The 16969-nt window shown below is 42.8% G+C and overlaps 1 protein-coding gene across 1 annotated transcript in view; it reads right to left on the bottom strand.

The window, feature by feature from the left end:
* MRAS (muscle RAS oncogene homolog) overlaps positions 1-16969 on the bottom strand; it is a 59695-nt gene that overhangs the window by 23392 nt on the left and 19334 nt on the right. Inside the window, exon 2 of the mRNA XM_036991856.2 lies at positions 14151-14361. Within this exon, the coding sequence (XP_036847751.1) occupies positions 14151-14343 (193 nt within the window). The 5' untranslated portion in view covers positions 14344-14361. The remainder of the gene's footprint in view (positions 1-14150; positions 14362-16969) is intronic.

Raw genomic sequence — 16969 nt, 5'->3', positions numbered from 1 at the left:
AGGGCTGCACACACTGTCACCGCTCAGCCTCTCGGAGCTCACTGACGGGTGGGGGCACCTCACCTCCCAGGCTGGCCGGGGGGGGGGGGAGGGGCAAGGTGGAGCACAGAGTGCAGCTAAGACTGCCTGCTTTGGGGTCAGAGGGAATGGAGCTCTGATCAGCTTTGTGACCTTGGGCATGTTACTTTCCTTCTCTGAGTCTTAGTTCCCTCACCTGCCGAGACCTGACCCATCAGAGGTCAGGCGCTGGAGAGGACGTGAGGGTGTCTAGGAGGAGAACCCCTGGGGCTAGAGCAGCAGCGATTTTCCAATGGTGCGGAAGTATTTCACCATTTCATCAACCAGTACAGTGGCACAGTGCAAACTGGCTGAGGAGCTGCTATGCCCACCTGAAAAGTGGAGATGCTCATCTCATTTTACCAGAATTGTTACAAGAATGAAATAAAACAATCCCTGTAAAGCCCTGAGCACAAGGAAATCTGGTTGGCAGTGCCTGCTGATGTTGCTGTGTGCACAGAAGGAGCAACAGTGGAAGAGCTTTTGGGAAGCAGATCTGGCAACCTGTCAGGAGGGGCTTTCGACCAGCAAGCACTGCCCCTAGTGCCTGGAGATGAGTGAGCTCCATGGTATTGAAGGCATTCAAGCAGTAACAGCTGAAGGAACCAGGTTATAGGGTCAGGCAGAGGCCTGAAGGCTAGATTTCATCATCTCAGGCCAGCAGCCATATTCCCTCATTAAGAAAAAGAAATTCCTCCCCCATCCCTGCTGGTATGACAAGGGAGGGTGGGAGGACAGACTGGCAGCTCTGCCTGAACTCCACTGTTAGCTGGGGGGCCATGGCGACGGGCCTGCTCTGAAACTGGCCCACCAAGTAAAGCCCTCAGTGCAAAACAAAACTCAGTAACGTTCCTTTACTTTCCCTGCCCTTCCAGTGTCCTCCGCCCTCCGTCTTCCGGGGAAGAATGTGGATCCAAGAGCAGACGGGGGTGTGTGAGGAGCCAGGTCCAGGCCCCTCAGAGAAGACAGCAGCACTTATGTCAGTATCGGGCAGAAGCTGGGGTGGAAACAGCCCAGCTTCTGAGGTGCAGGAGAGCCAGGCCTTCGCTCTTTGCAAAGACCAAACCCTTACTGAGGACACAGGGGGCAGAGTGGCCCCAGGACTGGCCCAAGAGCCTCGGTGGGAAGGGCGTCAGAAGACTCAGGGCCCACTGCTTTCTCTTGATTGAAGAAAGATGCAAGGTTCTGGAGGCTGGTGGGGCAGAGGTCGGGCTGGGAGCCACATGGGCCCAGAAAACCTGTCTGTGAGTGGACAGATGTGTTCAACATCCTACTCTGCAGGCCTGGGGCTTGGGCCAAAGGAGGAGGCAGCATGACGGGGTGGGAGACGTGCGTGGCAGAGGCAAGAGGCCTTAGCCTGGCTCTGCCTCTATAGCTGGGTCTGACCGTAGGCAAGTCATGTCTCCATCTGCATGGCAGCTTCCTCAGGTGTAGAGTAAATAAAAGGCTGACACCACAGAGCTCAGGAGCCTCCTGGCCCCAGTCTACCAGAAAAGATAGGCAAACAAGAACTTCAAGACCAAACAAGAGAGAGAAAGCAGGCACTGAAACAGCTCTCTGTACCCCCATGTTCACAGCGGCATTATTCCCAGCAGCCAGAAGGTAGAAACCCAAATGTTCTCTGCCAGATGAATGGATCAGCAAAATGTGGTATATCCACACTGTGGAATACTATTCAGTTTTAAAAAGGAATGGAATTCTGATACACATTATAATAACATGATGGACCTTGAAGACACTGTTAAATGAGAAAACACCAGACACAAAAGGACAAATACCGTATGATTCCACTTACATGAGGTATGAATAGTCAAAATCATAGAGACAGAAAGTAGAATGGTGTTTACCAGGGGCTGGAGGTGGAAGAATGGGAATTATTGTTTAAGGGTTACACAGTTCAAGTTGGAAGAGGTGAAAAAATTCAGGAGATGGATGGTGATGGTTGCAGAACAATGTGAATGCACTCAATGCCACAGAACTGTACAGTTAAAAATGGTTAAGACAGAAAGTTTTCTATTTTACCACAATAAGCAAAACAAAAACAAACACAGAACCCCAGGACTCTAAGCTCTTCCTGATTGCTGAAGCTGGAGACCTGGGATGCAGAGTGTCACACAGCCAAAAGTCAGGGCAGGTTGCAGTCCAGAGGCAGGGAACAGAAGAGAAGCCAGAGAGCTGGGAGATGGAGGCACCAATGCAACCCCACAGCAGAGAAGTGGGCCAGGATGGAGAGGAGGAGAGGCTCCTAGAGCTGGGCCCTTAACAATGGGAGGTGAGACAAGGGTCCCAGCCTTGTGGGCAAAAACTCAGAGCAGGCTTGCTCCAAAGCCTGGGCTCCCACAGTCACTGGAGCGCCTGGCTGCTGGCTCCTCGCATTAGCTCTGGCCTGTCTCTTAGATCCTAGGAAGACCAGGGCAATGAGATCCCTCGAAAGAAGACAAGCAACAGGTTTTTAGTAAGCAGGCAGCCTTGGAGAATCCTCAGTGTGGAAACCCCAGAAGCTTCCTGAGCAGGCCTATGAATCTCTGATCTGAGATTTGTATCAGAACTGTGAGCCCCTGGCCTTCTGAAGGGCGTGGGCACCGAGCAAGAAGGGCCAGCGAGTGTGTCTGTTGATCCTGCTGATCCAGGCCACACCACCTTCTCCCGGGATTTCAACCCCATTCCCAGAGGCACAGGAGAGGATTTTCCTACCTGACCAGGCTGAGACAGCAGAGACAAAGGAGAGTTCAAGCCATTGCCAGCTGTGTGAATCTCTCTGAGCTTTTGCTGTATGGAGATAACAGACACTACCACAACTGTGTTTGTAAGGATTGAAAGGGAGCCTATGCAAAATGGCTCAGCAGGAGCCTTCCACACAGGAATTGCCCAATAAATATCATTATTGTCATACTTCTCCTCCTCCTCTTTATTATCATCATTATTAAGCTGCCACGTTCTTCCTCTTTCTGAATTTTGGAGAGAAACTCCAGAGCTCAGAGCACTTGGAAAGCATCCCAGGATTAGCACCTCCCCTGGAATGGTGTTGCCCCCAGGGAGGCAGATGGCAAGCCTGGATGCGGGGAAAGTTCTGTCCATCCCAGGGACGAGCCCACAAGACGTCAGCTCCAGAAGGGGTGGGACTTAAGCTCTAGCCCAAACACAACCAGCCTTTGACTAAAGATCTGAAAACATGGGGCATCTTTTTAAAATGCCAGACTAATTGCTATTTAACTGTAATGTTTTAAGCCTTCCTTTTCTTCATATAAAACCTAAATGAGTGGGGAAATGGGCTAATCTGGGAATCTAGAATCTACTCCTGAGGCAGGCCTGGGTGGGCAGTCCTAAATCAGGCCTGATTCTCGGGGCAGGATTAAAAGTGTGGCACCTGAGGGGAGCCCAGGAGCTTCTGAACACAGCTTTGCAAATGCATGCTTACAAAGTGATGCCATGGCCATGCTTCCTGTCTCCCTGCCACTGCTGTTAGAAATGTTATCACAAAATCTTCCCAGAAAACCACCCTTGAGGAAAACATTTTTTCCTCATAAGCTAATCTAATACCCAAAGTTACTTTTAAAAAGGTTAGAGACGTCAATATGGCTACAGAGAGAAATAATATTTATTGAGCTCCAACTATGTACCAGGTATGGTGTTATTCTCTTACTTGCATAATGCAACATTTTATGCAATATTGGAAATAGCCTAGAATGTGTAAAAACAGTCCTTTAGGAAACCCTAAAGACAATATATCCTGCCAATATACTTCCAATATATGTTTGTATACTGAAGTTCTTTTAAGTCCTGCAGCAAAGAAACCGTTTTTATTACTTTAACTCAGTGTATCTTAAAGTGTGATATATATTTGAATGGGTGATGCATGAGATGATTTTTAAAAATGCATGTTTTTAATTTTAATGGTTATACATGTTTATTTTAATGTGAGTTAGCAAATAATACAGCTAGCACATCAAACCTGTGATGGCACATATATTGTTTAGAGCTTATATATTCATTTATTCCATAAACACTTATTGAGGACCTACTATGGGCCAAGCAATATTCTTGATGACAAGTCACCCTTTTAAAGTGTACAATTCAGTGTTTTTTAGTTTATACACAAAACTGTATTTTTTTTAAAGTGATCATTTGGTCCTGGTTCTGGCCAAGATGGAGTAACAGGGACCAGGTTTCCCTTCCCTCTCACCAACTGAAACATCCAAAAAACATAAAATATATGAAACTGGTTTTCAAGACACTGGACATAAGACAACAAAGGAAAATGCTCCCTGAGCGATGGGACACAAGAGAGGTGAGGGCACTGACGACGCCCAGCTTACTGCCTTGAGAGAGCTTCCAGACCACAGTGCAGGGAGGGGAAGCCTAGGGACTAAGAGCATCATTTTACAACAATAAAAGACCAGTCCATCAAGAGGATGTATCAGTTATAAGCATTTATGTACTTATGTGCGGAAGTTGGGATTCCTATGGCCAGGATCCTCACTGAACTCACTACACCTGATGATGTAACTGGCCTGTTGCTGGGCTGCCGCTTCCACACCCTGAAGCAATAAGCTATAATTGCACTATACAGAGAGCTCAGCCCATTGCTCTGGGTGGAGGCAGAGACGCTAGTGCTCGACCTACTGCTGGGAGAACAAGCAGGGTAATAAACCCTTTCACCCCAAAGAACGTTTGCTGTCATTTTCTTTGGTCACATTGAATCCATAGTGAACTTGCCTGGGGCTGAAACCCATTGGCAAGACAACTTACTAACAGAGTGTCAAAATACATGCAGCAAGAACTGATGGAATTGAAAGGAAAAAAACAGGCAAATCCACAAGTATGCCCTGAAATTCAACACCCCTCTCTCAATAATTGACAAAACAAGCAGGCAGAAAATCAGTAAGGATATAGAAGACTTAGAAGGAGCCAAGATGGCACAGTGAGTAGGGCGGTGGAAATCTCCTCCCAAAACCATATATATTTTTGAAAATACAACAAATACAACTATCCCTAAAAGAGAGACCAGAAGACACAGGACAACATCCAGGCTACATCCACACCTGCGAGAACCCAGTGCCTGGTGAAAGGGGTAAGATATAAGCCGCAGCCCGGCGGGACCTGAGGCCCCTCACCCCAGCTCCCGGCGGGAGGAGAGGAGTCGGAGCAGGGAGGGAGAGGGAGCCCAGGACTGCTGAATACACAGCCCCAGCCATCCGCACTGGGAGCACAGACACACAGTGCGTGGGGTGCTGGATACTAGGGAAATGGGACAGTAAAACCTGCAAGTGGGTCCCCGCAGCTGGTGCCCCTGGGACAAAGAAAACCGAGTGCTTTTTGAAAGTCTTTAAGGGACAGGGACCCCACAGTTTGACGTAAGCGTCCCGGGACAATTAGCCCAGCAGCTGAGAATCCTGGGGAACTCCAGATGCCCTAACCCCCTGGGCGGCTGTGCAGCTTGGAGGCCCCTCCTGGCGATAAACAGCCTCCTGCCCGTTTCCCCTCCAACATGGCTCCGCCATAGTGGAGTAGCAGCCTGAGGCTGGCCATGCCCACAGCAGCAGGGCAGAGCTTCTTTCACAGCAGTCGGGTAAGAATTAAAAACCCTGTATGTGCGCAGCTGCCCAGCACAAGCTGCTAGGGGTCACTGTTCTCCCAGGAGAGGAAGGTCACAAACCAGAAAGAAGGGACTTTTGTCCAGCTGACATGCACCAGCTCTATCGCCATGAAAAGGCAGAAGAATTTGATACAGACAAGACTAACCCAGACATCCTCCCCTGAAAAGGAACCTGGGGAGATAGACCTAACCAATCTCCATGAAAAAGGATTCAAAATAAAGGTCATAACCATGCTGATGGATCTTCAGAGAAATATGCACGAGCTAAGGGATGAAGTCCGGAGGGAGATTACAGAAATAAAACAATCTCTGGAAGGACTTAAGAGCAGACTGGATGAGGTGCAAGAGGCCGTTAATGGAATAGAAATCAGAGAACAGGAATGCAGAGAAGCTGACACACAGAGAGATAAAAGGATCTCCAGGACTGAAAGAATATTAAGAGAACTGTGTGACCAATCCAAAAGGAACAATATCCACATATAGGGGTACCAGAAGAAGAAGAGAGAGAAAAAGGGATAGAAAGTGTCTTTGAAGAAATAATTGCTGAAAATTTCCCCAAACTGGGGGAGGAAATAGTTGTTCAGACCATGGAAGCACACGGAACTCCTAACAGAAGGGACCCAAAGAGGACACCACCAAGACACATAATAATTAAATGGCAAAGATCAAGAACAAGGACAGAGTTTTAAAGGCAGCTAGAGAGAGGAAAAAGGTCACCTACAAAGGAAAACCCATCAGGCTATCATCAGATTTCTCAACAGAAACCTTACAGGCCAGAAGAGAATGGCATGATATATTTAATGCAATGAAACAAAAGGGCCTTGAACCAAGAATACTGTATCCAGCACGATTATCATTTAAATATGAAGGAGGGATTAAACAATTCCCAGAAAAGCAAAAGTTGAGGGAATTTGCCCCCCACAAACCACTGCTACAGGTTATTTTAGAGGGACTGCTCTAGATGGGAGCACTCCTAAGGCTAAACAGATGTCACCGGAGAAAATAAAATCACAGCAAAGAGAGCAGACCAACCAAATACTAACTAAAGGCAAAAAATAAAATCAACTACTCACAAGAGCAGTTAAAGGAAACACAAAAGAGCACAGAATAAAACACCCAACATATAAATAATGGAGGAGGAGGAATAAGAAAGGAGAGAAATAAAGAATCACCAGACAGTGTTTACAATAGCTCAATAAGTGAGTTAAGTTAGGCAGTAAGATACTAAAGAAGCTAACCTTGAAGCTTTGGTAACCACAAATCTAAAGCCTGCAATGGCAGTAAGTATATATCTTTCGATAATCACCCTAAATGTAAACGGACTGAATGCACCAATCAAAAGACACAGAGTAATAGAATGGATAAAAAAGCAAGATCCATCTATACGCTGCTTACAAGAGACCCACCTCAAACCCAAAAAAATGCACAGACTAAAAGTCAAGGGATGGAAAAAGATATTCCATGCAAACAACAGGGAGAAAAAAGCATGTGTTACAGTACTAGTATCAGACAAAATAGACTTCAAAACAAAGAAAGTAACAAGAGATAAAAAAGGATATTACATAATGATAAAGGAGTCAGTGCAACAAGAGGACATAACCATTATAAATATATATACACCCAAAACAGGAGCACCAGCATATGGGAAACAAATACTAACAGAACTAAAGGAGGAAATAGAAAGAAATGCATTCATTTTAGGAGACTTCAACACACTACTCACTCCAAAGGATAGATCCACCAGACAGAAAATAAGTAAGGACACAGAGGCACTGAAAAACACACTAGAACAGATGGACCTAATAGACATCTATAGAACTCTACACCCAAAAGCAACAGGATACACATTCTTCTCAAGTGCACATGGAACATTCTCCAGAATAGACCACATACTAGGCCACAAAAAGAGCCTCAGTAAATTTAAAAGATTGAAATTCTACCAACAACTTTTCAGACCACAAAGGAATAAAACTAGAACTAAATTGTACAAAGAAGGCAAAAAGGCCCACAAACACATGGAGGCTTAACAACATGCTCCTAAATAATCAATGGATCAACGAACAAATTAAAATAGAGATCAAGCAATATATGGAAACAAATAACAACAACAACACAAAGCCCCAACTTCTGTGGTAAGCAGCAAAAGTAGTCTTAAGAGGAAAGCATATAGCAATCCAGGCATATTTAAAGAAGGAAGAACAATCCCAATTGAATAGTCTAATGCCACAGTAATTGAAATTGGAAAAAGAAGAACAAATGAGGCCTAAAGTCAGCAGAAGGAGGGACATAATAAAGATCAGAGAAGAAATAAATAATTGAGAAGAACAAAACAATAGAAAAAATCAATGAAACCAAGAGCTGGTTCTTTGAGAAAATAAACAAAATAGAGAAGCCACTAGCCAGACTTATTAAGAGAAAAAGAGAATCAACATACATCAACATAATCAGAAACGAGAAAGGAAAAATCATGACGGACCCCATAGAAATACAAAGAATTATTAGAGAATACTATGAAAACCTATATGCCAACAAGCTGGAAAACCTAGAAGAAATGGACAACTTCTTAGAAAAATACAACCTTCCAAGACTGACCAAGGAAGAAACACAAAATCTAAACAAACCAATTACCAGCAAAGAAATTAAAGCGGTAATCAAAAAACTACCCAGGAACAAAAGCCCCAGGCCAGATGGATTTACCTCACAATTTTATCAGACATACAGAGAAGACATAATACCCATTTTCTTTAAAGTTTTTCAAAAAATCGAAGAGGAGGGAATACTCCCAAACTCATTCTATGAAGCCAACATCACCCTAATACCAAAACCAGGCAAAGACTACACCAAAAAAGAAAATTACAGACCAATATCCCTGATGAACGTAGATGAAAAAATACTCAACAAAATATTAGCAAACCAAATTAAAAAATATATCAAAAGGGTCATACACCATGACCAAGTGGGATTCATCCCAGGGATGCAAGGATGGTACAACATTTGAAAATCCATCAACATCATCCACCACATAAACAAAAAGAAAGACAAAAACCACATGATTATCTCCATAGATGCTGAAAAAGCATTTGACAAAATTCAACATCCATTCATGATAAAAACTCTCAGCAAAATGGGTATAGAGGGCAAGTACTTCAACATAATAAAGGCCATATATGATAAACCCACAGCTAAGATCATACTGAACAGCGAGAGGTTTAAAGCTTTTCCTCTGAGATTGGGAACAAGACAGGGATGCCCACTCTCCCCACTGTTATTCAACATAGTACTGGAGGTCCTAGCCACAGCAATTAGACAAAACAAAGAAATACAAGGAATCCAGATTGGTAAAGAAGAAGTCAAACTGTCACTATTTGCAGATGACATGATATTGTACATAAAAAACCCTAAAGACTCTACTCCAAAACTACTGGAACTGATATCGGAACACAGCAAAGTTGCAGGATACAAAATTAATACACAGAAATCTGTGGCTTTCCTATACACTAACAATGAACTAATAGAAAGAGAAATCAGGAAAACAATTCCATTCACAATTGCATCAAAAAGAATAAAATACCTAGGAATAAACCTAACCAAGGAAGTGAAAGACCTGTACCCTGAAAACTATAAGACACTCTTAAGAGAAATTAAAGAGGTCACTAACAAATGGAAACTCATTCCATGCTCTTGGCTAGGAAGAATTAATATTGTCAAAATAGCCATCCTGCCCAAAGCAATATACAGATTTGATGCAATCCCTATCAAATTACCTACAACATTCTTCAACAAACTGGAACAAATAGTTCAAAAATTCATATGGAAACACCAAAGATCCCGAATAGCCAAAGCAATCCTGAGAAGGAAGAATAAAGTGAGGGGGATCTCACTCCCCAACTTCAAGCTCTACTACAAAGCCACAGTCATCAAGACAATTTGGTACTGGCACAAGAACAGAGTCACAGACCAGTGGAACAGAATAGAGGCTCCAGACATTAATCCAAACATATATGGTCAATTAATAAATGATAAAGGAGCCATGGACATACAATGGGGAAATGACAGTCTCTTCAATAGATGGTGCTGGCAAAACTGGACAGCTACATGTAAGAGAATGAAACTGGATCACTGTCTAACCCCATACACAAAAGTAAACTCCAAATGGATCAAAGACCTGAATGTAAGTCATGAAACCATAAAACTCTTAGAAAAAAACATAGGCAAAAATCTCATGGACATAAACATGAGTGACTTCTTCATGAACATATCTCCCCGGGCAAGGGAAACAAAGGCAAAAATGAACAAGTGGGACTATATCAAGCTAAAAAGCTTCTTTACAGCAAAGGATACCATCAGTAGAACAAAAAGGTATCCTACAGTATGGGAGAATATATTCATAAACGACAGATCCGATAAAGGATTGATACCCAAATATATAAAGAGCTAACATGCCTCAACAAACAAAAAGCAAATAATCCAATTAAAAAATGGGCAGAGGAGCTGAATAGACAGTTCTCTAAAGAATAAATCCAGATGGCCAACAGGCACATGAAAGATGCTCCACATCGCTCATCATCAGAGAAATGCAAATTAAAACCATAATGAGATATCACCTCACACCAGTAAGGATCGCCATCATCGAAAAGACAAACAACAACAAATACTGGCAAGGATGTGGAGAAAGGGGAACCCTCCTACAGTGCTGGTGGGAATGTAAACTAGTTCAACCATTGTGGAAAGTAGTATGGAGGTTCCTCAGAATGCTCAAAATAGAAATACCATTTGACCCAGGAATTCCACTTCTAGGAATTTACCCTAAGAATGCAGCAGCCCAATTTGAAAAAGACAGATGCACCCCTGTGTTTATCGCAGCGCTATTTACAATAGCCAAGAAATGGAAGCAACCTAAGTGTCCATCAGTAGATGAATGGATAAAGAAGATGTGGTACATATACACAATGGAATATTATTCAACCATAAGAAGAAAACAAATCCTACCATTTGCAACAACATGGATGGAGCTAGAGGGTAGTATGCTCAGTGAAATAAGCCAGGCGGAGAAAGACAAGTATCAAATGATTTCACTCATATGTGGAGTATAAGAACAAAGAAAAACTGAAGGAACAAAACAGCAGCAGAATCACAGAACCCAAGAATGGACTAACAGTTACCAAAGGGAAAGGGACTAGGGAGGATTTGTGGGAAGGGATAAGGGCAGGGAAAAAGAAAGGGGGCATTACGATTAGCATGTATAATGTAGGGGGAATGGGGAGGGCTGTGCAACACAGAGAAGACCAGTAGTGATTCTACAGCATCTTACTATGCTGATAGACAGTGACTGTAATGGGGTGTGGGGCGGGGACTTGGTGAAGGGGGGAGCCTGGTAAACATAATGTTCTTCATGTAATTGTAGATTAATGATCACAACAACAACAAAAAAAGAAGACTTAAGAACACTATCAACCAACTTCATCTAATTGACATTCAGAGAACACTCCATTCAACAACAGCAGAACACCTATTCTTTCCTGTGCACATGGAATAGTTACCAAGAATGACCACATCCTGGGTCGTTAAAACAAGCCTCAATAAGTTTTAAAGAATTCAAATAATATACTGTATATCCTCTGACACAATGAAATTAAAACAGAAATCAATGACAGACAGATCCCTGGAAAATCCCTAAATACTTGTGAACAAAATAATAGTCTTCTAAATAAACTGTGGGTCAAAGAAGATATCAAAAGGGGAATTAGAAAGTATTTTGAACTGAATGAAAATGAAACATGATCGATTGAAATTTATGGGATACATCAAAATGAGTAGTGAGGGGAATTGACAGCACCAGATTAGTATCTTAGAAAAGAAGAAATGCTCAAATCAGTGATGCCAGCTTCCATTTAAAGAAGTTAGAGAAGAAGGAGCAAATTAAATCCAAAGTAGGCAGACAAAGGAAATAATAGAGAATGGAAATCAGTGGAACCAAATTGGAAAAATCAATGGACTCAAAAGCTGGTTCTTTGTGAAAATCAGTAATATTGAGAAATCTCTAGCCAGCTTGATTAGGAAAGAAAGAGAAGACACAAATTACCAATATCAGAAAGGAAAGAGGAAACATCATTACAGATATTAAAAGGATAATAAAATATTATCAACAACATTATGCCAACTCTGATGACCAAATCTGAGAAAGACACAAACAACCACATCTCACTGTAAAACAAATAAATGACCTCAGCGGCCCTGTATCTATCAAAGAAATTGAATCTGTAGTCAAAAACCTTTCGCAAAGAAAACTCCTAGCTCAGATATCCACATAGGTGAATACTAGTAAACATTTAAGGAATAAATAATACGAATTTTGCTCAAACTTTTGCAGAAAATTGAAGAAGAGAGCATACTTCTCAATTTATTCTAAAAAGCCAGCATTACTCAGACATTACAAGAAAACAATGGACCGATGTCTCTTAAGAACATAGATCCCAAAATTCTAAACAAAATTTAAGTAAATCAAAGCCAACAATATATAAAAGGACAGTTCATCATGACCAAGTGGCGTTTATCCCAGGGATGCATGTTAGTTAAGTATTAGAAAAAGTAATCAACATAATTTACCATATTAACAGACATGATTATCTCACCAGACACAGAAAGAGAACTTGACAAAATCCAACATCTACTCCTGATAAAAACTCAGCAAACTAGGAATAGAAAGGAACATCCTCATCCTGATAAAAGGGAATCTATTAAAAAAAAAACCCTATAGCTAACATCATACTTAATGCTGAAGGACTGAAAGCTTCCTCCTTAAAGCACAAGACAAGTATGTCTTCAGTCAGTGAAATAAGGCAAGAAAAAGAAACAGAAGCCATTCAGATTGCAAAGAAGGAGTAAAACTATATTCACAGACAGGATCATCTCTGCAGAAAATCCAATGGAATCTATAAAAAAGCCAAGAGAACTAGTAAGCATGTTTAGCAAGACTGCATGTTACAAGATAAACATAAGATTAATATAATAAAATTCTATTGTATGCTATATTCTAGCAACAAATTTTTGAAAAATGAAATAAAAAAAACCAGTATCATTTAATACAGATGTAGGTATAAGTCTGACAAAATATGGAAAAATCTATCTAAACTATAAAACAATTGATGAGAAAATTAAAGAAAAGTTAAATAGAGAAATTGTGTTCATGGGTTGGAAGTCTCAACATTGTGAGGATGCCAGTCCTCCTCAAATTGATCTATAGATTCCACACAATCTCAACCAAAGTCTAGAATTTTAGAATTTAACTGATGCTAAAATTCATATGGAAATGCAAATGCCCTAGAATAGCCAAGACAACTTTGAAAAAGGACAAAGTCGGGGAGTTAATACTACCTGATTTCAGGACTTATTATATAAAATGACAGTTATTAAGACAGTGTGGTCTTGGTATTAAGACAGGCAGATCAAACATTATATAGAAAACCAATTTTCATCAAAGGTAAAAAAGCAACTCAGTGGAGACAGGACAATCCTTTCAGTGAATAGTGCTGGAACAACTGCATAACCATATTCCATGACTCACTCCACATAAAAAGATTAACTCAGGGTAAATCAGATACCTAAATGTAAAACCTCAAACCATTAAACTTCTAAAAGAAAACACAGGAGAAAATCTCTATGAAGGTTAGGCAAAGATTTCTTAGACGCAATACCAAAAGCACAAGGCATAGAAGAGCAGACCGATAAACCGGACTTCATTAAAATATAAAAACTCTAATGTTTGAAAGACATTGTCAAGAGAATGGAACACAAGACACAGAATGGGAGAAAATATTTGCAAATCACATATTTGATAGAGGACTCGTGTCCCAGTGGCTTTCAAAGCTCCCCTCCTGCAAAGACATCCTATGATTAATGGCTCTTTGTTTAAGACAAGAGATGCAGACATGAGGTGATGATTGGTAAGAAGCTAGAGCAGTGATTCTGTATCAGCAGCCTGTTAAAACATGGGCGGCCGGGCCCCATCTCAGGATTTCTTAGTCAGTAGGGCCTGAGGGTTTTCATTTCTGATAAGCTCCCTGGTGGTGCTGCCCACAGTGTGAGAACTGCTAATCTGGACCAGTTTAGATTACACTGGACATACAGTGTCAGATGCAATATTTTCCCCCCAAGGGACAATTACCAAATAAATTATGCTTATTAAGAAATAATTTCTTTTCCCCTTTTTTATTAGAGACATCTGAAAATGTTAATCAGAGCTTCTGATCATCAAGAAAAAACAAACATGACATCACCGAGTTGGCATGATTCTAGCCTTGCCTCTTTGTTGAATACACATTCTGGTTTCCACAAAGCTGTTCAGAATTCACCCTGGAAAACATACATGGCCTTGTACCAACCATCTCATTATAGCAACGCAAAAACAACCATCATACCCCACGAAAGCCTGTCAACTTTCCCTGAACTTCCACATCTAACGGCCCACCCCACTACGGGGCTGCCGCCCAGGTCTCACCATCCAAGATGGCCCACTGATTGTCGATCTCTGTATGTTTCAGGTAGGAGTCTTCAATGGTGGGGTCGTAGTCAGGCACAAAGATCTTCTGGAAAAACTGGATGGTGAGGGCACTCTTGCCCACACCCCCATCTCCCACCACCACCAGCTTGTACGTGGGGAGGTTGTCACTGGGGACGGCACTGGTTGCCATGTTGCTGGTAGGTCAGACCTGGGGAGGCAAGACATGTGGAATGAGGCAGAGGGCTTTGCCCTTTCTGACTTAGAAATAATAGGACTTAGGAAAAATATTCAGGGGTTTTCTTCCCTTTTTAAGAGAGCAGAAAATACTCCCAATTATAGAAAGTTTTGAAAATGCAGAAATGCAAAAGAAAAGTGTAACCCCTGGTCCCACCACCCAGAGACAATCACTGTTAAAATGACTTATTCAGTCATTTATTAAATCCAACTCTGTGTCTGACCTGGTCTTGGGGACATGCTACTAGCAGATGCCATGTGGTCTTTAACAAGTAGAGTCGAAAGCTACATCAAAGCGGATTTTCAACTGCTAATCTCCACCCATTCCTGTGCAGGTAAACACGTGGGTGTGCGTGTGAGCAGGGACGGCATGGAGGTTCACTTCCACGTCAGTTCACGGCCTTGGGCTGCTGTGCTGAGGACACTCTGAGGCTGTCTGAGCTTACAGGCAGAGGGCCCCAACAGCTCAGCAGAGCTGGGCTCCGGGCCTCTGAGGCCCCTGCCAGCTCAGAAGTCTGTGATGAGGTCTCATTTCCCCCATCTCCTTGTCCTGTATCATGCAGAAAGCCATGCTAGAACCTGAGAGCATTTGGTCAACCCTTGTTCTGGTTTGAGAGGAGGACAGTGGCTGTTTTGTTTTGATGCCGCTGCATCCAGCTAAGGCAGTGGTGCTTAACCAGATGCAATTTTGCCCCCAGGGATATTGGTAATGTCTGGAGATATTTTTGGTTGTCAAAAATTTGGGTGCTGCTGCATCTGGTCAGCAGAGCCAGGGACACTGCCCCAAGCCCTGTAGTGCACAGGATGACCACTCACAACAAAGAAGTGTCCATCCTAAGATGCCAACAGTGCCAAGGCTGGGAAACGCAGGACTAAAGAGCCTAGGCAGGAGCTGGAAATGTGGCCCCAGGATCCTAAAGAATGATCCAAGCCTTAGCAGGTAAGGACTGACTGTGAGGAGGCGATAGCAGGGAAGTGAAGCATGACCTTTGGAAACAGTGTTACAAGGTGACAAGGAAGAGAGGCAGGCAGGGAGCCCAGAAGAGGTGCTCAGAAAAGCAGGATGGAAACCGGGATCTGTCATAATGAGGGAAGTCCACAGTTCCCAGGAGGAGGTGACAGCACCAAATGTTACACACTAGTTGGGGGCAGTGGACAGAGTTACCTAAAGAAGGATTTGAGGGTTGATGCCAGGGACCTCAGCTGCCAACTGCAGACCTGCCAGGGAGAAGGAGCACCACCACCTGACAGAGCATTCCTGGTAGTATGACCTCGGGCCGGGGGAGCAAACGCTTGATCCTACATCAGTGGGTTAGAAAAGAATTAAAGAGTGTATGCCCATTGTGGGGGAAAGGCATGGTACATTTGTGACAGGGAAACTTAAGGGCCTGGAAAAGAGTAGTAGGCAGCATGCCCAGGAGAACAACAGACTGGGTGTCCTATGCGCATCACTGCTGCTTGGTAAGGCCACTGACCACTCCGAGCCATCGTTTCCTTACCTCTCAGATTAAAGGCTGGACTTTTGCAGCTATTTTTAGCTCTAAAAGAGTCTTCGAGTCTAGATTTCAACAGAGAGGGTAATAGACACAAATTCAGGTATGTGGCGACACTGATTTGTATGGGGCTACAGGCAAAAGTCATTGCATCATCTTTCGCAGTTACTGAAGCTTGATGTTGACATTTAGGATTTCCCTGCAGTGTGGGGAAGTAGGCACTTTAATACACGGTGGGTGAGGGTATAAACCTGCCCCCACTGGACCGAGACCACACTTGTACAAATATATCAAAGTTTAAAATGGACATACCCTCTCTTGAAGAAAATTTACTCTTGAAGAAAATAAACTCTCACATGTGAGAATTTACTTTAAGGAGATAATCAGACAAGTATACAAAGATGTTAAGAACAGGGGAGAAATATAAATAAATGTTGGGGGGAAACATTAGAGAAAAACTTTATCCATGACCTCATATTTATCCATACAGTGCAGCACCATGCAGACATTAAAAAGGATGACAGTCACTAGAAGTGGTTTATCTTACATATGAAAAAACCAAATAGGCTGCAAAACACTTGTGATGCCACTGGCACAAAGTTACCCATCTATGGATCAGCATGCCCAAATGTGCTTCTAGGTATAAAGAAGATGGCACATAGCTGTCTCTGAAATAGACTTGGGGGCAGTTTCTCAATTTTTCCATTTTCTACAACAAGCATGTATTATATTTGCATATTAGGAAAGCTTAACAATATTAAAATGTTTTCACCTAATAAAATATTCAGGCCACCTGAAAACATGTGACTCCCTGTCCTTTGACTGGGGATTTAAGTTCCTCTGGTGCCAGACAGAGGGACCAGAAGCCAGCTGCAGTCCAGGCATCTGCCCCCCGACATCTCCCTAGACGGGGAGAAAGATGGGGGGAAATTGAGGCTCAATGAACTGAACTCTCCCCCAGGACACAGATGGCGTCCAAAGGGGCCAGAGGGCATCAGAGGGACACAGAAATAGGGAGAGGCAGGTAAGGGACACAGAAATAGGGAGAGGCAGCTCCCTCTCTCCTTGGCCTCTCAGGTCAGGGGAGCA

This window comes from Manis javanica, chromosome 3 (assembly GCF_040802235.1).
Source record: "Manis javanica isolate MJ-LG chromosome 3, MJ_LKY, whole genome shotgun sequence".
Lineage (NCBI taxonomy): Eukaryota > Metazoa > Chordata > Mammalia > Pholidota > Manidae > Manis > Manis javanica.
Note: the sequence above shows the minus strand (reverse complement) of the source record. Positions and strands in the feature narration are given on the sequence as shown.